The sequence below is a fragment of the Propithecus coquereli genome, unplaced genomic scaffold (assembly GCF_000956105.1).
Source record: "Propithecus coquereli isolate 6110/MARCELLA unplaced genomic scaffold, Pcoq_1.0 Scaffold32, whole genome shotgun sequence".
NCBI classification, from domain to species: domain Eukaryota; kingdom Metazoa; phylum Chordata; class Mammalia; order Primates; family Indriidae; genus Propithecus; species Propithecus coquereli.
Window position 1 is genome coordinate 266,737 of NW_012148841.1, and position 24,056 is coordinate 290,792.

The following is a 24,056-nucleotide window of genomic DNA, read 5'->3' on the forward strand; positions in this document are numbered from 1 at the left end:
TTATATAACTTGAAATATATATGTAATAAGGTTTTTAAATTATTGGCCTTTAAAATGTTTTAAAAGATAGACTATAAAAGGTTCCCAGAAGTGCGTGCTAAGTGCTGAAATAAACATCAGAAGTTGACATGATCCAGACTCCAGCACTCTTTCCATAATTAAGCCAATAAGGCCATTTTGATCATGACTCCTGTTATATTGAGGTGAGGGTAAATTGAACAAAACCTAGAATAACAATGATTTGTAAAGTTATTCTAACTATTGTGATCTGTAAGTAGCTACTAAAAATGATAGAAATGAGGCATACAAAATTGAAATTTAGTCAAGGAAAGAGTTATGACTACTGAGTTAAAATAATTACCAAATCTCTGATTCCTGAAGGCTTTCTACATTTATATTGATATATAACCTTGCAATTCTAAACATTATCTAAAAGTAAAATAATAACAATGAACTGGAGACTATAACTAATATTTATGTATAGTGCCAAATGAAATCATAGTAAAAATTCCCGTTCAATAGTCAAACTTATTCCATTTGTGATTCAAAACATTAAGCTGTAAATAAGTGAACCATCAAGTTCACGTTTGCCTTAATCTTCAAACCACCATTTCATGACATTTGTCGACTACTGAGAATTCTTATTTACAATCCCATTAAAATGAGGCCTATTGACTGATCAGTCTCATTGAGATGTGCAAATTTAGGCTAATATTTTAATATAAACCAACACAAATTTGTAAAAGGTCTAGAGAAGAAGGAATGATAGAATGGATGCATTTAACATATGCACAAAAATATGGTATTTAACTTGATTATGCAAGAAGGTTAATCAAAACCAAAAATAGTGTCCAAAGATTTACATACTAGCTTACAACTTCAGACAAATTATATACTTATAAAAGAGTAGAAACCTGATTATATCTCAGTTTTTAAATTTTAATTATATATATAAATTTTAATTGTTTAATTCAGATGAGTTTTCCAACTAGTAAAGGTTAAGCCATATGAGATGGGGACTTTTTTAAAAATTTAGAATATATATCAGATATATATCTCCAGATTAGCAGTAGGGCTAATATACTAAATCATGAAATTATGCCTTGCCAATGCCATTCTTTTATCTAATTAAAAAACAATATTGCCATTCATATTTGGTACTTACAGGATAAAACACACCAACTGTGGTAGGAACAGGGTATGGAACCAAAGTCAAAAATGGATCCTTATAGCCCCATAACAGTTCTTTCAAAGTTCTGTTTTGGAACATAGAAGATTTTGACTTTTTGATAAGTGAATTGAGTACCGACTGAACAAATGCATTTTGATAGATATGGGCTGCACCCTACAAAAACAAAATCACTGTTTAAGACACCAATACAATATCAGATTTTAACAAATAAATGGATTAAATACTAAAATTGAATTTAATGAAAATTTTACAACCAAATCTTTAAAATTATCACTAAATCGTGCCAAAACTAAAAGTGTAATTTGTCTAATCCCTACATGATTATATTCGTCTGCCTCAATGCCAACCACAAGAAGACATTCCAAGTCCTATTTTTTTATTGATACACTTTGACTGGTCATCAAATTGAATTGACTGTTATGATTTTGCCATCTATCCAAATGCCTATAACTCCTTCAAAATAATGACATAGGAAAACACTTTTATAAAAATGACCAAATAAAGCCTATGAATAATTATAATGATGAGATTAATTATAGTGGATTCTAGAGTATTTTAAAATAAGTAACTTTGTGGTTTGTCTACTCACGGCTACAGCCAGATTGAGAACTGTGAAAGTGTCATTCTCTGTTCCAACTGATAGTGAAGGTTCAAAGATGGCACCATTGGGCTGCACGAAAGAGACTGTGTGGTCTTCAGGGTCCTGGGTTATGTTTTCCTTGGCTAGATAACGAACTCTGGAAAAAACAGAAGTAAACAAAAGTCAAAAAATTTGGCTTACGTAGATATTAGATCTCAAATGCCATTCATTAATTCAACAAATATTTGAACACATGGACTATGCCAGATATTATGCTAAACAATGGGGTTAACTAAGGCACTGCTGGGTCTTTAGCAGACTAACCAAAAGTGGTCTTAAACTTGCAGAGAGAAAATTAAAATAGCAGAGAAGTGATATGTGTTAAAATGGGAGTTTACACAGAATCCATGGGAAAGCACAGAATGGATACAAATCCAGGTTTGGAGTGATCATGGTGGAGATGAGAGCCAAGACACAATTTGTAGCCATTCCACTTAAGTGGTCTAAATAACAAAGAGAAGTTAATTAGGTAAAGTAGGGCGGACAGTGTCATGTGTAAGATAAGAAGAACATTGTATATTTTAGGAAATGCAGCTGTTTGAACGTGGTTGAATCGCTGAGTGAGAAGGAGAGTTGCGTAAAATATAGATCTCAAACATGAAAAGGTCATATCCCATAATCAAATGAAAGACTTGATCCTGAGGGTAAGGAGGAAAGAGTGGAGAGGCTTAAGCAGGGCAATATTAAGAGCACATTTTCGTATATGAGAAAAAACCCTCAAAGTACACAGCCTATCCAGTGCTGGCTCTTCTATCTTTATCAGTACTTTAATGAGAATTAGAATATAATTTTATTTTTAAGGGCTACGGACCAACCCTTCCCTCCCCGCTCTCTCCCCACATATTGAATACATATTAGTTCTAAGCTTCTGGCTCTAGTATCTCCATGCTGCAAAGTACCAACTACATTTTAGTAATGTGGTAAGTGGTGATTATTATGGGGAAAAATATCTTGCAAGTACAAGATATGCACTTAGAAGTAATAAGGTATACATTATCATTGTGCTAGCATATATTTGAACGTCAGTTATGCAAGGTGAATAGCTAACTAAGGTAAAGACTAAAAAAAGGGACTGAAATTTAAAGAAACACATTTTATTGAACTATAGTAAAAATGTAAATTACTCTAGGTGGGGATTATGAGTGTTTTGTATCTCTATGGACAGAGCCTTGGACATAATGAGTTCTCAATAAATATTTTTCATAAATAAATGCATTAGTGGCTTATTCTTTTAAAAGGGTATTCAAAATTAGGTAGAAATGTATTTTAATATAATTACATTAAAATATCATCATTTATTCTCATTGGAGTACTGTAGACATACAAAGAATACAAAAATCTGAAACAGCACCCAGGATAATGAATTACAAGCAATGTCTTTTATCTCAAATAACTATTTAAAAATTGGAGTACATATTGTTAACATTTAAAATTGAAGTACTTTAATTTTCAGGAATATGTGTATATATTAAAATAATAGCAAAATAATTGTGACCCAAATTCTAGAGCTTACCTAAAGTATCCTTACAACATTGAACCAGTAGATGGCGCTCACTAAGAGAAAATCCTTAAAACTAAGCCCTATCTTTAGATTGTACTTTTAAAAAGAACATAATTACTAATTCTGTTGTTGTTTAAAAACTACGCTGTATACAAGTTTGGGAAAGTGTTGGTTAGTAATGTCAAGAAAAGTAATTTTTCCTAGAGTTTTCCCAAGATTGCTTTCTTTGTATTCTTTCCAAAGCAAAGTAACTTAAAAATGATTTATACCTGAGATTTGTATCTGAGAATTTTTTTTTTTTTTTTTTTTTGAGACAGAGTCTCACTCTGTTGCCCTGGCTAGAGTGAGTGCCGTGGCATCAGCCTAGCTCGCAGCAACCTCAAACTCCTGGGCTCAAGCGATCCTCCTGCCTCAGCCTCCTGAGCAGCTGGGACTACAGGCATGAGGCACCATGCCTGGCTAATTTTTTCTGTATATATATTTTTAGCTGTCCAGATAATTTCTTTCTATTTTTAGTAGAGACGGGGGTCTCACTCTTGCTCAGGCTGGTCTCAAACTCCTGACTTTGAGCGATCCACCCGCCTCGGCCTCCCAGAGTGCTAGGATTACAGGCATGAGCCACCGCGCCCAGCCATGTATCTGAGAATATTTTGAAGGCATCACAATGTCTTCATAGAGATGGTGTAGGTTGGAATATATGTAAGATCTCAATCCAGGAATGGATTTCATGGTTTGTCACGTGTCATATCTTCTCAAAGTTTTATCAAACTCACTTTAGCAGCCATCGGCCAAATAAAGCCTGAGATCCTGTTTGAGGAGGGACATCTCCTACACTCTCAATGTCAACTGGACTTAGGGTATAATTAACTATGTGGAAGCATGTTTAGCTCAACACGTAGAAGGCTATCAAAGTATTGACTGTTTTCTAAAAGCTAATCAGTTTTCAATTTAAGACATTCAGACAAACAAAACGACTCCATTTGGTGACAACATGGGACAAGATGATTTCTAGTTGGTTAGGAATCTCTTTAAAATTGTTATATAAAGAGGAGTTCATTGTTTATAAAATGCAGCTGTAAATGCAACTCCTCTTCTCCCACCCTCCTTCCATCGCCTCCCCAAGCAAATCAAGTATATCTAACAAACCCCCTTTTTGTCCCTTCGGTAGGTTAAAGGCTCTAAGAATAAAATAGATATTAGTTGTCAATTATCAGAGGAGAACTAGGTTAAATAATTTTATGTTTATATTCCCTCATATCCCAAACGATACCCCTAAAATAGAAAACATAACCTCCCCAAAACAAATTTTAAAAGCCCAGAAAACATGAGGCTTCAAATTCTAAAACCCATTTCTTCCTCATACTTGTTCATTCAGATTCTACTTTTTAAACAATTATGCTCAGATTCTCATTAGGTCATGTGAATTCTAGATTTTCGTAAGTACATATGCCTATAACATTCTTTTGAAACAAAATATTTGCATAGGTTTTTGCTAAGAATATAAGAACTCTAAGTCCATGAAAAAAAAACATTTTCCAAAGTAAGACTTTTCTTGTAACAATGAAAACCAAGTCTTCTTTCACAAAGTTCTGACATGGGCAAAGAGACAGGAGACACGGGGAAAATTGCTAAGGCAGGATAGACACCAAGGCCCTCTGCAGCTTATATATCATATGCTATGGTTGTAGGCTCTACTCCCACATGACTACTGTTATGTGATTATATTTTGGGTGTGAGTTGTCAATCTAGAAACATATTGATGCCTTGGAGGGGAAGGAAAATTATACAATCATAGAATATCCAAAAGAGATAAGATACTAAAATTATGAATTATAATAAATCATTACAAATATAAAATTTTGTGATAATAATTAATCATGGTATGTAACTAGTTGTAATGAATTGTCCTTGAAGGAAAATACACATTTGTTAAACAAACGAAATAGCAGGACTTAACTAGTTTCCATAAAAATATCATAAATATATCCATAATCCTTGGTTAAATTAGTGTTTTTAACAACTTAATCTCCCTTTTACTTTAATAACTAGAAAAGACATAGTCTGTAACTTAAATAGAAAATGCATACAAAAATCTAAGAGGTATCATTTCCTACATTTGTGTGAGCATGAACAAGTCAACTTATATACAATAGTATAAGGTATTATTTATTTACAAAATGAAAGATTCTGGCTAATCATTTCTTCTAGTTCTAATAGTCTAAGATTCTGTTCAAGAAAGTGTTAAACTATTAGGTAAAGTAAACTAAAGGTAGTGAATAGTCTGTCTCAGTACTAGAGAAAATATAGGAATGACGCTACTAGATATACGTACACATCTATATGATCTGAATATTAGTTTGGATATAAATCCATACCACAGTTATGTAAAAATAAGTTTAGTGCCATGGTTTTCAAAATTGAGTGTGTGTTGGAATTACCCAGAGGGTTTTAAAACTCATTAGTGAGCCCCAACTTAGGAGTCTCCAATTTATTTGGTCTGGGTTGGGGTCTGAGAGTTTTCATGTCTACCAAGTTCCCTGATGATGCTGATGCTGCTGGTCTAGGAGCCCCACTTTAAGAACCACCAATATAATGTATACATTTAATTTAAAGATGTTAAAGACTGAAAATTTTTTCCATGTTCAACATGCGTATTTCAGAATTGAGTATATATGCCACAAGTGTCAAACACTTGTATAATAACTTCATAAACATACAGATGTTATTTGATGCTGGTAAATTTATTAAAAATCTGTATTTGTTTTCTATCTACTGTCTAATAAATATTTGAGGAATGTATATATCTATTAAAAATAAATGTCTTCTAATCATTAAATCCTTAGATTAAGACTCTACACAGGTAGGAAATATATTTCAAGGTATATGACTGGCAAGAAAATAAGAAATGCATTTCATTGCAATGGCATTCATCCAGTGGAAGCCTTCTCAGAAATACATATATTCAAAGTCGATTATGTTCAATCTGCCACTTATCTGTGGGACTCACCTGTACGTGTAAGGACCTCTTTGCTTAACTTTAATGTTGCTGCTATTCACCATCACTTCCTGTGGATTTTGCACATCATAGATCCAAAACTGTCTGTAAACTTCTGTGCCTGTTTTAACCCAATTTTTAAAAGCAAGTGTACCTTCTTCAAGGACAATTTCCTATGAAAAAGAAAACATGTTAGTGTTATTTCTTTTTTTTTTCCCTACATTTTTTTTTTATTTCAGCATATTATGGGGGTACAGATGCTTAGGTTACGTATGTTGCCCTTGTCTCCCCCCTCCCCCCCTAAGTCCGAGTTTCAAATATGTCCATCCAGGGGGAGGAGGGACGAGGGGACGGGTATTCGCATACACAAAGTGTTATTTCTTTGTAGTAAATACAGGGACTTGGAGTTTATAACCTTTAGAGGTTTATAACCTTTAGATAGCCAGAATAAAAGACCAAGCTCAAGTACCTAATTCACGAAAGCCTTTCTAACCTTGTCACATACTTGCATAGGTGTTCTCAGCAGAGTTATATAGCAACCTCTTTTAACCTTTTACAAAGAGAATCAGTGTGTAATACTGAAGATTTAACTGTTTATTTTAAGGCAAACCATTGGCAAGCTTTAGAGTGATCCTTTGGTAATGTTGTAACAGTCAGTAACACAATTTATTAAGCAAATTTTATTAAAGCTGTTCCAAAAAGTTCTCATCAGGTTGAACATTAACTTCTCTTCTGCTCCTAAGTGAGTTGCATTGATGAGGCAAAACAGAAAAATTGAGAGAAAAATCTAGAGGTATTGGAAACAACCCTTTTCTTCAAGAGTTGGACACTTCAGAAGACAATGACATTTACTACATTAAAAAAATAAGTGTCTGAATGACAAACACAAATTTGACTTCTTGCCTCCAAAACCTGCTCAATATGGCTTCCCCAACTCTCGATATATTTGCAACAACCTGTTAGTAACATGTTTCCAAAAATTATAACAGCCTAATTTGTAATTATTGGGTTACTACTTTTTAAAGAAAAGGGCAAGATAAGGAAACTGCCCCGTTATTTCTTTATGAAATCCATTAAAAACACTGATGCCCCCTGTACTGAAACTATACCAATGACAGAATCAAAAACCCTATATAAGGAATCTGATTCCTCTCCTTAGGACCAAGTGGAAAGTCACCAAACCTCTCAGGGTCAATTTCATGATCTGTAACATGAGGGGGAGTTGCCATAGATGTTCTCCCAGTTCCTTCCATGGCTCTCATTCCGAGCTGGAAGACTATGGAGCTATAGTAACTAGTGCAAACAAAGGTGACTTTGTGGCAGGCAATATTTCCAAGAAGTGCCTTGGGAAGAGTGACAAGGTTTAAAGAGTTCCAACTTAACCTTAGTGTGTTAGAGGAAGAGGAAGAAAGCCACCTTCACAGAAAGTGAGCTTTTAGAGAGCCATGACTACAGGAACAATGTGACCTATTTAACTCCTTCACCTGGAAGCATCATTTCACAGAATGATGGATCAGGAAAGGACACTGAATATTGTCACATTTTCTAGTAAAGCACGCTGAGGCTCTGAGAAACCAGGTGGCTATCCTAAGGGTAGCCTAGGCAAATAGCAGTAGAATCATAATGAAAATCCTTGTCTCCAACCCTTAGACTATTGCTCTTTGACACCATGCTATTACTGTCTCCTTTTTCCCTGTCACCCTTTGCATTTAGTTGGTAGAAGTCAAATTAAGTTTTATATTTTCAGGATTTTTTACCTATTGCTTAATGCAGAGAATAAGGGAATTCCTTAGAGAAGAACTCGAACTAAGTTAAAATGGAATTACAAAACCCTGTGCTGTTGCAATCCACTTACACAGCGTACACTGGACCTGCTAGACTGATGCTGGAAACTGTTACTTTTTGCAAAAAATCTGTCCCAAAAAACTTTTTATTTGCTCCCCAAAGGGCTTATTTCAACACTAACAATTTGGCATTAAGACAAAATTGCTTAAAGTATTATGGCTATTCTTCTAAGTATAAAAGTGTTTGATGACAATGTTGAAACTGAAAGCTATATGGTAGCTGAAAACTGTGATAATTTACCCATTCCAACAGACTTTATGAAAGAAAAACACAAACACATACACACACATATTATTATTCTCACAGTATAAGAATCTTAAAGATCAATGCAATATCTTTATTAATAAAGTGCCTCTCACAGTACATATTTTATTTCAGTTCTTTTTTTTTCTTTTATTTCAGCATATTATGGGGGTACAGATGTTTAGGTTACGTATGTTGCCCTTGGTCCCTCCCCCCCAAGTCTGTGTTTCAAATATGTCCATCCTTCAGGTAGTGCGCATTGCACTCCTTGTGTATACAAATACCCGTCCCCTCCTCCCCCTCTGCCCTGCCCTGCCCAACATCCAATAGATGTTATTCTTATATGTGCATTTATGTGTTGATTAGTTAATACCAATTTGATGGTGAGTACAAATGGATCCCGTTCTGTTGCTCTTGTGGTGCCCCACTTTGGATAATGGGCTTAAGTTTAATCCAGGAAAGTATAAGAGGTGCTAGATCACTGTCGTTTCTTATGATTGAGTAATATTCCATTGTAAACATATAGCAAATTTTGATAATCCACTCATGGATTGACGGGCACTTGGGTTGTTTCCACATTCTTGCAATAGTGAATTGTGCTGCCATAAACATTCGGGTGCAGATGTCTTTATCGTAGAATGTTTTGTGCTCTTTTGGGTAGATGCCTAATAGTGCTATTGCTGGATCGAATGGTATTTCTATTTTTAGCTCTCTGAGGTATCTCCAAATTCTTTTGCACAGAGGTTGCACTAATTTGGAGTCCCACCAGCAGTGTAAAAGTGTTCCTGTCTCTCCACATCCTTGCCAACATTTGTTGTTTTGTGTTTTTTTGATAGAGGCCAATCTCACCGGGGTTAGGTGATACCTCATTGTGGTTTTGATTTGCATTTCTCTAATGATTAGAGATGTTGAGCATTTTTTTATATGTTTGCTGGCCATTATCCTGTCTTCTTTTGAAAAGTTTCTGTTCATTTCCCTTGCCCATTTGTTGATGGGGTTGTTTGATTTTTTCTTGTTGATTTTTTTGAGTTCTAGATAGATTCTGGTTATCAGCCCTTTATCAGATGTGTAGAGAGAAAATATTTTTTCCCATTCTGTGGGCTGTCTATTCACTCTAATGATAGTTTCCTTGGCAGTGCAGCAGCTTTTTAATTTGATTAGATCTCACTTATTTATTTTTGTTGCTGCGGCGATTGCTTTGGGGTTCTCCTTCAAGAATTCCTTACCTAGGCCGATGTCTGAAAGGGTCTTCCCAACATCTTCATTTAGAATTCTTAAGGTTTCATGCCTTAGGTTTAAGTCTGTTATCCATCTTGAATTGATTTTTGTGAGAGGTGAGAGGTGGGGGTCTAGTTTCAGTCTTCTGCATGTAGCTATCCAGTTTTCCCAGCACCATTTATTGAAAAGAGATTCTTTCCCCCAGTGTATGTTTTTGTCAGCTTTGTCAAAGATTAGATTACCATATGCAGATGGTTTCATCTCTGGATTTTCAGTCCTGTTCCAGAGGTCAATGTCTCTATTTTTGTGCTAGTACCAAGCTGTTTTAGTCACTACAGCCTGGTAGTACAGCTTAAAGTCTGGTAAACTGATACCTCCCAGTTTGTTCTTTTTACTTAAGATTGCTTTGGCTATACGAGGTCTTTTCTGGTTCCATACAAAGCATAGAATTATTTTTCCAGATCTGTGAAGAATGATAATAGGATTTTGATAGGGATTGCATTAATTCTGTAGATCACTTTAGGTAGTATGGACATTTTAACGATATTGATTCTACCAATCCATGAGCAAGGTAGGTTTTTCCATCTGTGTACATCTTCTATAATTTCTTTTTTTAGTGTTTCGTAGTTCTCCCTGTATAAGTCTCTTACATCTTTCATTAAATATATTCCTAGATATTTAATTTTCTTTGAGGCTATTGTAAAAGGAATTGCGTTTTTGATTTGATCTTCTGTTTGTGTGTATTGATTTTGTAGCCTGAGACTTTGCTGAATTCATTTATCAGCTCTAGGAGTCTCTTAGATGAGTCTTTGGGGTTTTCTAGATATAGTTATTTCAGTTCTTAATGAAAGGAACTCAATGAACTCTTACAGAATTGAAAGCAATCTATGATAGTATATGCTTGACAGGTCAGAATGCCTCACTAATGTGTATGTCCCTAAATACCAAAAGACATAGTAAGTGTATTATGCCTTTATTCTCAACCCTTAAATCACTTTTTCATTTAAACAAATATCTATAGGAACAAATAAGGCAAAGTTGAAACACAGAGTTGAAATGAATGCATTGGAGTATTAAATGTTAGAATCTGTATCATCTAACTCCATCCATTTTTTCAGAGGTAGAAAATAGGGTCTGGAGAAAAAGAGATGTCTAAGTCAACGTTCCATGACAAATTTTAGTAGGAAATAATGAGGTGATCAGGTCTTCTCACTTTAATTTTATGTAATTTCTATAACACCATGATTAGTTCAGAGACAAAGAGGTATGGAATATTTAAGTAGTCAAAATAGGAATGCAACTCTTTTGATGTTGACATTATGGTATGTATTAGAAAACTGTATAACCACTCCTTGAGTACCAAGACTAAACATGTTGCAAGGTCCTCTAATTTTAAAAGAAGCAAAAGATCTTATGTCCTTTGGGAATTTAAAAGGGCTGGAATCTACAAAGACTCAAGTAAATCAGCAAGAAAACACCAAAAAAACCCATTAAAAAACATGAACAGAAGCTTGCAAAAGAAGATAGACTAATGGCCAGTAAGCATATGAAAAAATGCTCCACATCTCTAATTGTCAAGGAAACGCAAATCAAAACCACAAAACTCCAGTGACAATGGCTTTTATCAAAAAGTCCCAAAACAACAGATGCTGGCGTGGATGTGGAGAGAAAGGAACACTTATGCCCTGTTGGTGGGACTGCGAACTAGTATGAACATAGGGAAAGTAATATGGAGATAACTCAAAGAACTGAAAGTAGACCTACCATTGGATCAAGCGATCCCACTACTGGGTATTTACCCAAAGGAAAAAAAAGATATTTTATAAAAAAGACACTTGCACTCAAATGTTTATAGCAGCACAATTCACAGTCACAAAGATGTGGAAACAACCCAAGTGCCCATCAATACATAAGTGGATTAATAAAATGTGGTATATGTATCCCATGGATTATTACTCAGCCATAAAAAGAAATGATGAACTAATGATTTTTGTAACAACCTGGATGGAACTGGTTTCCCACCCTTTTAAGTGAAGTATCACAAGAATGGAAAAACGAACATCACATGAACTCAATACTAAATTAGAACTAATGGATCAACACACACGTGCACATACGGTAGTAAAATTCAATGGACATCAAGCAGATGGAGAGGGAGGGAGGGAGGAAGGGATGGGTGAATTCACACCTAACGGGTACAATGTACACTATCTGGGTGATGGACACACTTATAACTTTGACTCAGTCTGTACAAAAGCAATTCATGTATCCAAAACGTTTGTACCCCTGTAATATTCTGATATTTAAAAAATAAAAGGGCTTGATTTTAAATTGGACTTGGACTACCTAGCCTATTTTGCAAATATGTAAGTTTGGAGTACAATGCTGATAATTACATGTACAGAAAAATAGATGTAATTTAAGATCATCTCACTCAATAAATGTATAAGTCAGTATTTATCCCTGACATTAAATATGCAGACTAGCCTTGGTAACAGCTGGATTCCAACCCAGTGACTCTCCTATAACATGGTCTACAGTTGGGTTGGAAGCCATTGACCTTAAAACTTCTATTCTGCTACGTTAACTTGAAAACGGATGTTTATGACAATAATATCTTCTATATGGTCACATACTCTCTTGATTATTATGGTTGTGTCAAAATAGTAATCTACATGACCGGCAACTTAAATGTAATTATTAAAATGTCCTCGATATCTTCCTGTGCATGGAGTAGGTAGAGTACAAATGTAGAAAACATATTGCCTCATTTCTCAAGGACCTTATAAAGTACCACCAAGAGACAGAATCATGCTTAGCAGATTTAGTTTATGAGTCAGATTCTCTTACCTTATCCCCACCCTAACAAATTGCAGTGGCTTCTTTCCTAAAGCACAGAGTGAAGTAGTTACCAATGAAATTGAATGCTATCAGTCTGATCTCCAGCTTGGTCACTTAATAATCATTTAAGTTTGAACAGGTTATTTAATTTCTTTGTACCACTGTTTCTTTATCTGTGAAATGAGGATAATAATAGTAATATAAACTCGGTATTTTTGAAAGTCAAGAATAGTTGAATTTTAGCATTTTCATAAAGTTTAATTAAATATCATGATAGGTTGTTATGAGGATTAATAAATGTGAGCAATTAGAACAGTTAGCACAAAGAAGCCATTCAATAAATGTCAGCTATTAGTATTTTGTAAATCCGATCCATGCTTTTTCAAAAATTATTTTGTTCCACCCTCTAGGAAGAAGAACTCTAATATCATTTACTCTGCACATTTCTTTCACTGCTCAGTTCATAGCATTTACTTGCTATACAAGTCATGTGCCAAAAGGTACTGTAATTTCCTGTGATATTTCTTTTTCTACTATTTAAAATCATTTTTATATTTATTCTCTCCCCAGTAAAATAAAAACTTCCTTTAAAAGCAGAAGCATACTGAAAATAGCCTCCATCATTCCCACCCACTCTTGCAATTTGCTTGTAACTGGTCCTAAAGAGAACAATTTTCCTGTCTTTAAAATAATTTCTTTCATCTTTAGGTATTATGTGCAAGTGTAAGTTGAGCAGAAGGGAATGAATTAGAATATTAGTGACAGTTTTGCTGAGAATCAGAAAATGGTTTTAGTCTCAGATTATCATCATCAGCTAAAACCCAGGATAAACTTTGGTGAAATGCATTGGGGAAGAAAGCTTGAATAGGTTTCTTAAACCCAGAAATTGGACACCAGGAATTTATGCAAAAACCTAAAATGGGAAATTTTGTATTTGGCAAGAAAAGTAAATTAAACTGATACAAAATTGGGCTGGAGGAAAAAAGTTACGTATGCTTACTTGATATTTCTTGAAACATTGTTTTTAACTGTCATTTGTTACTGGAGTTAAATGCAAATAAATGTAGTGTTTAGTATATTTTTATACTGTTATTTTAATTTAAAATTTTTGGGTTGTTTCTTATTCTCATGTCATTAAATATAAAACAAATGTTATCATCTTTAACAGGCAAAACTTCAGGCATTTATATTTTAGCTTTTTAGATACTATGAAAAAGTACAAATTATTTTATCATATCTGGAAATATAAGCATATATTATAAAGTTAATATAAGCATAATTTAAATTATTAAAATATGGACTATTGATTCAGAAGTATAGTCATTTTAATAAACAGTTATTATTTAAATGTATTTACTCCGAAAGCATTTCTTACAAGCTACTAAGAGATCATTTTTTCCAAGAATCAGGGAAGTGATTGACGGTATAATTGAATATTAGTCCTTTAACAGGGAAAAAAAACTTTAAATCCCTTTTAATGTAGTAATGTTATTATCATAGGAAAATAAAATTTACTTAAAATTTCCGGTTATACAATATCACTAAACATTTTATCAAGTGATATTAACAATATCAAGTGATAAATTATCTTTTGCAAATGGTGGCAGAACTCTCTTTGTCAAGGTGCTTTGGTAGTTTCTACATTCATGGTAGCTCGTGCTGTTGACTTTCAATCTATCTAGAAAGATTGCACAAACTTGCTAGCTCCACACAAATCTATTAGGAATCAGGGTCAAAAATACTAGTAAGAAAGATTTCAGCTATAATCCCTAAAAAGTATGAAGTCCCCAGAAAACATCCTTCAGAAATAAAGAGCAAAAATAAAATATATCATTAAGTAAGATTTCTGAATTATTTTAGATCATTCCAAATGATATTAACAGTGTCAGCATGTCATCTTTTAGAATTAGAAGGCATCATAGCACTTCAACTCTATAAATGAGAAAACAGTATAAGATGATTTTCTGATCTTTTTCCATTAAGCATTTTAATTCTATTTCAAAATATCACTTGTACACAAGTAATAACTTCCTGAATTTGCTATTAGTTAATTAAATAAAGTAATATTCAATGAGTTTCAATGATAAATAAGAATTCCCCAGTAACAAACTCATATGTTTGTAAAGTAACAGCATTATCCTAAGTGTTTCTGAGGCAGAGGTAAGACAATTGGTTCTCTAGGCTTACACATAATTCAGAGATTTGACTCCTAATATATGCCAAAGATATACATATACCAATATCATTTTCAAAATATCTTTGTAAACTAAAAAAAAACAGTCTTATGTAAACAAAGAAAAAGTTCTATCATCATTATATGACTACAATTGATAAGATCAACATGGTTATATAGAAATCTGAGCGCAAAATCAGGCTAAGCCTTACATGGACTCTAGACCTTGACCATTGTAGGGATTCTGATGTGTCTTAGTCTATTGATTTGTAGTGGGCACACAATGCAAACTATCATTTAACAACCTTCACAAATTTCAGTTCTGGGCCTCCTCCTCCTCCTGGAGTCTGAATCCATACTGTTCCCTTTCATCTTATAAAACATGGAACAGATAAACCTCATTTCAAAAACAAGAAGGAAAAACAATCTATTTCATTCCCCCTGCTTTATTTACCTACCTACCTTAAATTATACTTTCGAAATCATTAGTGACCATGTTGTAACTAACCATTAATTCCTTAATTTTCATCTACCTGAGAACATTTCATTCTCTCTTTCCTTGAGTCCTGGTCTCCTATTAACTTCCAGGAAATTAGACTCTGTTGTTTCTATTTCTTCACATAAGATCATTCTGTTCCTTTTCTGCTTTTGTCTTCCTGCACCTGAATTATGTACAAATGCTAAAGCAATCTTTCTGTTCTTGTCTCTCTTCAAACTCACTAAAAGCAAATCTACTCTGTAGTCTTATCTATAATTTTGATACCAATTATCAAATCTATTTGAGATCTGACCTTTGAAATATACACTGATGTTCATATCAAACCACTTATAAAACCTCTCCTATTTCCTAAGGTACACATTTCTATCAGTAACTCAACTGGACATCTTGAGTTTGCTATTTTTACTCCCCTCTCTCCTAATTTAGTTCCTCTATCCAAACTCCAATCGCATCACATCACCCTTCAGTTTTTCATATCTACTCCACCAGAGAGACATCTTTCTAAAAAGGAATCTTAAGTTTTCCTCGAAAGTGGTCATGTCCTACTTAGTTTTTTCTTGTTTTTGTTTGGTCTCCTTACTTTCCAACTCTTTCTGTTGCAGAAGCATCGTGTATAAGGCTGTGTGTCATTTAGGTTCTCACTTTAGATTGCCTGTGTTTGGAAACTGACTGCTTTTCCTATCGGCTAGGCGAGTCAGCAAGTTGGTTTAGGTACTTGTGCTTGTAAAGTAAAATAATAACTTGTGCTTGGGTAAAATAATAGGATCTTCTCATACATATTTCTGAAAAATTAATTATATAGGAATATAGGAAGCTCTTAGTAAGCACTAAATAAATGCTAGACATTTGATGATATCAATCTCTAAACACAGGTTTTATTACATAACATACCAACTAGTTTTGTGTATCATAGCATCAATTAAATATTCTGTCTGATGTTCAAAGCTTCTAAACGTTGCCTTCTAAACATTTCTCTTGTTAATCCAGTATTCTTGTCACATTCTCTACTTTCTTCCATACCTCTTCACTGCATTTAATTTCATTTCCACAATTTTTCCAGACAATTAATTAGTCCTTTGACACCTTTACTGCATTTCTTTTTGGACTTTCCAAATTTTATACTTCTTTAAAATTCAACTCAAGTCCCACCTTCTTCCCGAAGTTTCTTGAATATTCAGAGAGATTTCTCTTTCGAAATAACATTTATTTTTCAAATTCAGTTCTAGAATCTCACGATGTCTGTTTTTTAATTACAATATACTTTTCCCTGGTTATATCTTACACTTATTGAGATAATTTATTTGATTCTCTTAGTCACTATACAAAAGCACATCTTGATGTCTCAATACTTTTTCATGATTAACTATTATAAGAAGAGATAAATATTGAAGAATTAACTTACAATAGATCCTAGCATCTCACATGCCACCCCAAAGAGTCTAAGTTTGTTACATGAAAAAAAAATTAAATGATCAATAGTCAGCTATTGATCATTAATTATTTATCAGGATAAATAGTCTAAATTGCTATGCACTGTGAGATTACTGTGACTTTTTAATTTGGAAACAAAAAGAAAATTATAGTGTATGTGTTAACACAGACGCTGATCCTCAGCAGCAGGTCCACGTGGGAAGCACAGCTGCAGAGGAAGGAGGATGCTGGAGCAACGACAATTCCATCTCACTGTTACACAAGCCCTGCTTCACCATCACAGTCTCTCTCTCCATTGGCCTATATTAAAAATACTAGCAAGAAAACAAGGAATTCCAAAGCAGGGATAACATTCAATTTATATATATATTTTTTCAGTTAAATGTATGAGGTAAAGATCTATGATATGTTAGCAATAGTAGAAATCACTCTACAGTCAGCCCTCTGTACCTGCAGGTTCCACATCCACAAATTCAACCGACCATGGATCAAATATATTAAAAAGAATACGAAAATGAAAAATGTAATGAAATTGTTGTTCTCCATCTTGCACTATGCTTAATAACTCTTTGTCCAGGTCATTGCCATCCTAACCAGGTAGAGAGCTGAAGGTAGCACTTGGATATGTTTTATTTGGCCAGCATTATGTTTCAAAAAATGATTGTGCACGCCTTCAGGCAGGACACACATCTTATTTATTCCCAATCTTCATTTTGTCTTGTTCTTGAAACCTTAAGTTTTGCTTAACCCCTGTCTCCAAACTCCTGAAGCCATTTGAATTTGTCATTCCTGGTTTAGGACTTGAGCAGATGTGCTTCGCCTATATTCTCTGGTTCCCTCTATCAATTAAAGTTTCTGATGAGTAAATTTATAGCTAATTATAATGAACTCGGGTGGTAGAGAAATTCTAGATTGTTGTGCAAAGCCTGTCTATTGAATCATTCTATTATTTTACACTACAATCAATTTCTATACACTGAGACATGTCTTCCATATTTCTGAAAATATTTTCTAAGAGTCAAATACAAAACTTATAATTTATGAGACAATCAGATCCTTACACACATTATATAAAGCAGTGTATTACCAAACCAAAAAACAAAGTTTCCAGTTTGCCAAAGATTTCTTTTTCAATATCAAATACAATGTTTCATACACACACACACACACACACACACACACACACACACACACATCCATATATTTGGTTTTACTTTTCTCAGTATTAACTAAAATGCTACTACATTTATAAATATCCTGTCACAAAATACATGCACTTATTTCTTCTTCAAAAGCATGCCAACATACTATTTGGACATATTTAAAAATATTTTTATTTCTACTACCTTGCATACCTATAGATAGCTGTTATCACAATGTGGATATTTACATAAGATAGCAATATACTCATGTTAAATATACATTATACTTGTAACATCTCACACATGGTCACTTCTCTATCATGTAGAATTGCAGTGGTTCATAATTATCTTAGTGTCAAAGACACAAAATTTCCAGTTATAATGAAATATAAAGCTTGTACCCAAAGAAAAAAGAGAAAACGAATCAGAATGAAAAGAAGTATTCTTTAAACTACTTGTACCTTTTTAATTGTCTTCTCAATCAGCATGTCTCCAACTGGCATTAGGATACCTCCAAACACAGCCAGAACCGCACCAATGACAGCCCCAGCGATGAGCCCACAGTTTCGATCACAGCCCATTATTCTTGTTCACGGGATGAATTAATGTTTCACGCTCCAAGATATGATTGAGGTGGTTTCTACAAGGTCTGGTTCTATCATCAGAAAGAAGTCATAAAACAGAAACTTAAATATCAGTATGAAAAGATCAAAGTACAAAGAAAACATGCAACTGGAACAGATTGTTTTGTCAGTATTAAATAAACAAATGCTTTTCTTTTTGTTTTACCAAATGGATTTCCTAGGTCTTTCCCCCTTTTTTTTGCTTCTAATTATCTACCACTGGCAGAAGTAATAGTGTCAGATTTGAATTTCTTCAAAGTTCTATTTTAAATTTTCTTTCTGTGGATGATTAACACATTGAAATCTTATCCAAGGAGAACTCTCACCCTCCGCTCTCTTCCCTCAGCCCAGGACACTTGGACACTTACTTGCATCCCATCCTCTAACTAGCTTCTCCACCCAAACACTACCATCCACACCCTCCCTGGAGTTCTCCTCCAAACAGATGTGGATGAACTGATATCTTTTGCATCTAAATGCTAAATATAGTAACAGATGTTTTATCATACCTTATTCATGAATAAACAGCAAGACATGAATTTTACAGGAAATGAACTGATGAGTCTCAGAATCAATTCTTCTAATCATTCGAGAGCTAGCTGTTTAGAACAAAAAACCATGGGTAAATGGAAACAATATATTGTCAGAAAATTAATACTAGGGTACTCTCTAATATCACCATAATTATAACCACTGTTAAAAGAGAATTTCATACTGAATTTATACCTGAATTTTTGTCCTATAAACAGTGTTTAAAACACTGAATTATTTTAAAGAAGTGTGCTTTATTTTCAATTTTATTGTTAATGACTTTTGGGTATAATATAGATGTAAAAAATTTGAAGAAAATACATAATGTAAAGGATGTCTTGCATTAACAATACACACTGCTTTCTTACTAATCTCAAAAGTTTTTTTTTTTTTTTTTTACCATATACAACTTATATTGTTTTGTCATACGCAGTTGATTTTCTGCCAATTCTGTTAAAAATCAACTAGTTTGTGCTAGTATGTATTTCAGTTAATCTTATTTTTGGTATTTTTGTATAGTATGTGGTTATTATATAAAGAATAGAATAATATAATGTATGGAATGATTGGATTCAATTATAATGAAATTAATATGAATTTATTACTTATAACTAATATTTGAAAACACATTAATTTGAGCTATTTTATCATAATGGCATTTTTTAAAATAATGGCGTTGACCTGTCACTGATAGTCAGAATGTGCTTTGTGACTTATAAACTATTCTCAACTTCAAAATACCCATGGCCAGAGAAAACATACATGCCAACAGAAAAGAGGGCTACAGACAAAAGGGAGGCACACACAGAATGTTCTTGTTATTGTCAGTTAAGTAATAAAAATTATGGTTCGTTATGGTTTCAGGTTTTGCCTCTACAGCTTTGTTGCAATAGAAGTACCACTTTTAGGATTTTATGAGTGTTTATTTCTGCTTGAAGAACTAAATGGTTCACTTAAGGAACCATTTAGTTTTTCAAAAATATTATTTGCATAGCTAATAAGATTGTTTCCCAAAATGGAGAAAGACAAATGTTACAAAATTTTTCCTTGGCAATTTTATTTATTTATTTATATACCCTTTCGTACCCTTTAGGATTTCTCTTTACCTACTTCCTTATACCTGGGCACTTCTGTAAATCACAGGATGCAGCAAACTCATTCACACCAATGCCTTTGTGACGCAACAGCTTGAGTATTTCATTAGTGTTGTGTTCTTTTCAATGTAAAAGGAAAACACATAAGCCTAAACAAATGATTTAGTTTTCCTGTGGAAGTTTATGTCTCACTGAGCAAGTGGGGCTGACTTTTAATTAACAGTTTGTGGGCGGGGGTAGTAGGAAGAATCACTTTCCCTGCCCCCTTGAATCATGTAACATGCTACCTCCTATGGTTTGACCAGAGTTGTCATAATACAATAGGACAAGTTATTTAAGGCTGATGATAAGAGCTAGATATTATCAAATGGAATTTTCTCTGCCAAGTATAATTGTAAAGCACCCTAAACTTTTCTTGAAACACAATCTTTTAAGCAACCATAGTACTTGCTAAATAGAGAATACCATTCTGGTATTCTGCATGCTGTGAACGAATAATCATACTACCCTGAGTATGTTAAGCACATAACATTTTACTGAATGCACATTTCACAGATCATCCCCCAACTCTTATTTGCTAGTTATACTTAAGGACGCAATCAAAATACAGGGATCCAACCTGGTACAATTGAGACTAGGAGTCTAGAGATTAAATCAAAGATTAATTTACAGCCCTCTTTGTAGGTGACAGTGAGTAAACCACTCTATACCTCAGTTTCCTCATGTGTGAAATAACATGCTAAGGTGATACTAGCAGTTTTTAATTTAAGCAGCTGAACTGGTTCCTCACTTCAATTCTTGCATGGAAGACCAATGGGCAAAAATGACTGTAATTACACAGCTGAGACTCATTCCTAACTCGTTCTCCCCACTCCTGTCTCCCACTCTCCTTCCCCACTTTTAGGAAGCTCTAGGAGAACCTCTCTAGAATCCTATGGTTTTGAGAGTGCATAAGAAAAAAAATGCAGCAAGAAACACCCAGTGTTAAATTCCAGTTTTGTGAATATACCATGAATCCATTTAACTCAAAGATTAAGTTCTTTCTTTTGGAAAGTTAATTTATCATGTCCTATATAAACTTCACTAATAATTATCCATTCAATTTTGATGTCATTTTCAACTTTGATGGATGGAATATAAAATGATTTTAAGATTATAAATCTATTGCTGTTAAGACAGATATATTAGTATCTATTTGCCATTTCCAGATTCTATGCCACAACCTCATTGTGAATCTATCTGGCCTTTTCCAGAGTTATTCTTCAAGTAGCCCCATGCATTACAAGGAATAGTTTTTACCAGGGGCAGAGTTATAAGAGTGCCCACTGGAGAACTCAGGGAATAGCAAATGTTCTCTGATGCCTCCCTCTCTAGATCTGAAAACTAATTACAACTTTTATGGACTCTGAGCCCAGATATCTTGAGAAATGTATAGGCATGGGAACTGCCTAGCTCTGTCTGCTTAAACTTAAAACTGAAGTGAAATAGTGTACACATCCCAGTGCTGTTGAGTCAACTTCTTTAGAAAACAGAAGTGTCAATTAATTTATTCTGTTGAATCATGTGGTTGGACAGTTATTAGTCTAACATTGGTCTGGATATGATGGGATACAATATAGGCAAAGATACAAGTGTTAGTCTAACATCGTTTCTTCTATGCACTAATAAATTAAGAGAGAGAGAGAGAGAGAGAGAGATTTTCAATCAATTGATTCACTTTTATTACCTTGCTATACGTTTCTACTTTTTTCCTACGAATAGGCAAGATAATTGATTCATTTATTATTAGTGAATGCTGCGACACCATGAATAATTAAATATTTTATTATAATCATAATTTGTCATGCTGCATAACATCTTCGGAGAGAAAGGGTAGCTCGTCAACTCTTCCATTATATTTAGCTCTTTAGAGCATGTGAAATTGGGGTCTTCCATACTCAGTTTTCTTAATAAACAATTTTTTACATATTAAAATAGGTAATCAATTTCATTTGTTAACTTTGGGTTAAATTTTATTTTTTACTAATTATTTGTCCTTTATAAGAAAGATAAAACATTGATACTGTATCTGTAATAATTTAATTTCTGCTTTGAAGTACTTAAATTTAAAAATAAAAAATAGATACAGAAAAGAAAATAATTATTGAGACTTGTGTAAATAGGGAAGATAAAAAGGCATGTTTTAAGATGCCACTAATTATATACCTTTCTTGATTCTAAAGCTACATCAGCTGTCTTCTATCCAGTTTATATACTATAAATACTATTCATTTTTTAGAGTTCACTAGTGGATCCTATTCCTCTGGCTGTCTTTGAAAGAGGGAGGAACAATAGAACTTCCTTTACTTTGGGAGGGGTTTGTCAAATTAGCAGAGTGTTCTATAATGAACTTTCAGGCAAAATACCCTTACACTATGCTGGGAACCTAAGCTAAACAGAGACTGAGCTTTTTTAAAACGTTTTTTAAATTTTTCATTGTTATTACAAAGCCTGCAGCAGGCTGAGCTATGAGAAGCCTCTCCAGTACATAGACCAGAACATTAAAGCAAGTCACCAGAGAATCTATAATTATTCCCATGTGTGGATAAAGCTGTGTTCCCTGGGAAACTTTACTCAGAAAAGGCATAACCCAGAGGTAACATTTGCTGGGATGTGAACTATGAAATTTGCAAAAGCTTGGATTTCCAGAGTACATGTACCATAAATGAGTGATAGACCCGAACGACATTTTCTTATTGACCAGTGGTTCTAAAATTTTCAGCTATATCTATAAGCCCTCCTTTTACTTTTTCTTAGGACAGAAAACTAGACCACATACCTCTGATTTTCACGATCATTCACTGAATACACAAAGTCTTTCTAAGTAAAAAATATAGCATCTTCACTTAAAACACAGTTTTTGGAGTTTTTAAGGGGGACTAATTCAATAATAGGTTAAATATGAGTATAGAAGTTAGCTTTCAGAATTATTTTTTTACATTCTTGTCCTATGACATAACTACATGTGTTAACAAAGCCATGGTTCTCTATACATGAGTCAGATGTAGATTCAAATCCAAGGCAGTAGAAATGGGTGCAAATCAATCATTTAAATCTGATAATGTTTCATCATGTGGAAATAGGTCATTAGGTCAATCTTTATAAACTTCTGTTTGGAGATAGAATTCTCCTTTCAAGTTAAATTTTTACAGACAATATCAATATATAAAGACAGTTTAAAAAGGGGTGGGCGGGAATATAGCCAGGCATGGTGGCTCATACCTGTAATCCCAGCACTTTGGGAGGGTGAGGTGGGAGGATCACCCTGGCCAACTTCTGAAGCCAGAAGTTGGAGACCAGACTCAGCTACATAGTGAGACCTCCATTTCTACAAAAATAATAAAAACGAATTAAAAATTTAAAAAGAAAAGGCAGAAATTGCCTCTTTTGCCTTCCAGTCACACCTCATTGGGGCTCTGAGTCATCTCCAAAGAACCCAAGGGCTCTGCCGAGCATTTTTAAATCACTGAATTAGGAGATCATCAGCACCTTATTTACACTATCACAGGTGCATTTACACCTTCCCAGAATATATGAAGGTAAAAAAATACCATAGAAAAAGTTTTATAGACATCTGTAATATAAAATAACATACTTTAGTAAAGTACATTGCAATTTAAAACTTGTTTTGATGGTAGTCTCAGAAATTTAATACAATAAATACACTGGGCTTCATATGTTATGCTCAGGATCCTTCCAGACACAAGCCCATCTTTTAGAGATTTATGAACCAGGGATTACTACAGGTTTGAAATGATTCTCTTAGAATTATATTGACCTAAAGACAATTGTCTCAAACTATTCTTAATCTTTGGAACCTTAGACAACAGGAAGGCTAATATCTTTTTTCCCCAACACACAAAATTCTTCTGCAAACAGAAAGATACTATAAGGTTTGCAGTGGTTAAGATTCTGGGCATTGTAGTCAAGAAATGTAGATTCAATTCTGGGTCTGAGTACTGAAGTTTGACTGTGATTCCATTTCATGTAAAATTAGTTCATGTATATCAAAATAGGTTGCAAGTATTAAATAAAATTAAATAAGATAA

The 24,056-nt window shown here is 33.9% G+C and overlaps 1 protein-coding gene across 3 annotated transcripts in view; it reads right to left on the reverse strand.

Annotated features, from left to right (window-relative positions):
- Positions 1–24,056, reverse strand: part of CD36 (CD36 molecule (thrombospondin receptor)) — an 83,788-nt gene that overhangs the window by 9,735 nt on the left and 49,997 nt on the right. For 2 of the 3 annotated variants that reach the window (XM_012650336.1, XM_012650335.1), the window contains exons 2-6: positions 18,853–18,942; positions 18,182–18,375; positions 6,341–6,501; positions 1,782–1,929; positions 1,166–1,345 (exon numbers count right to left, since the gene is read on the reverse strand). In XM_012650336.1, coding sequence (XP_012505790.1) covers positions 1,166–1,345; positions 1,782–1,929; positions 6,341–6,501; positions 18,182–18,301 — 609 coding nt within the window. In that variant the 5' untranslated portion in view covers positions 18,302–18,375; positions 18,853–18,942. The remainder of the gene's footprint in view (positions 1–1,165; positions 1,346–1,781; positions 1,930–6,340; positions 6,502–18,181; positions 18,376–18,852; positions 18,943–24,056) is intronic. The other variant, XM_012650337.1, reaches the window with a different exon arrangement.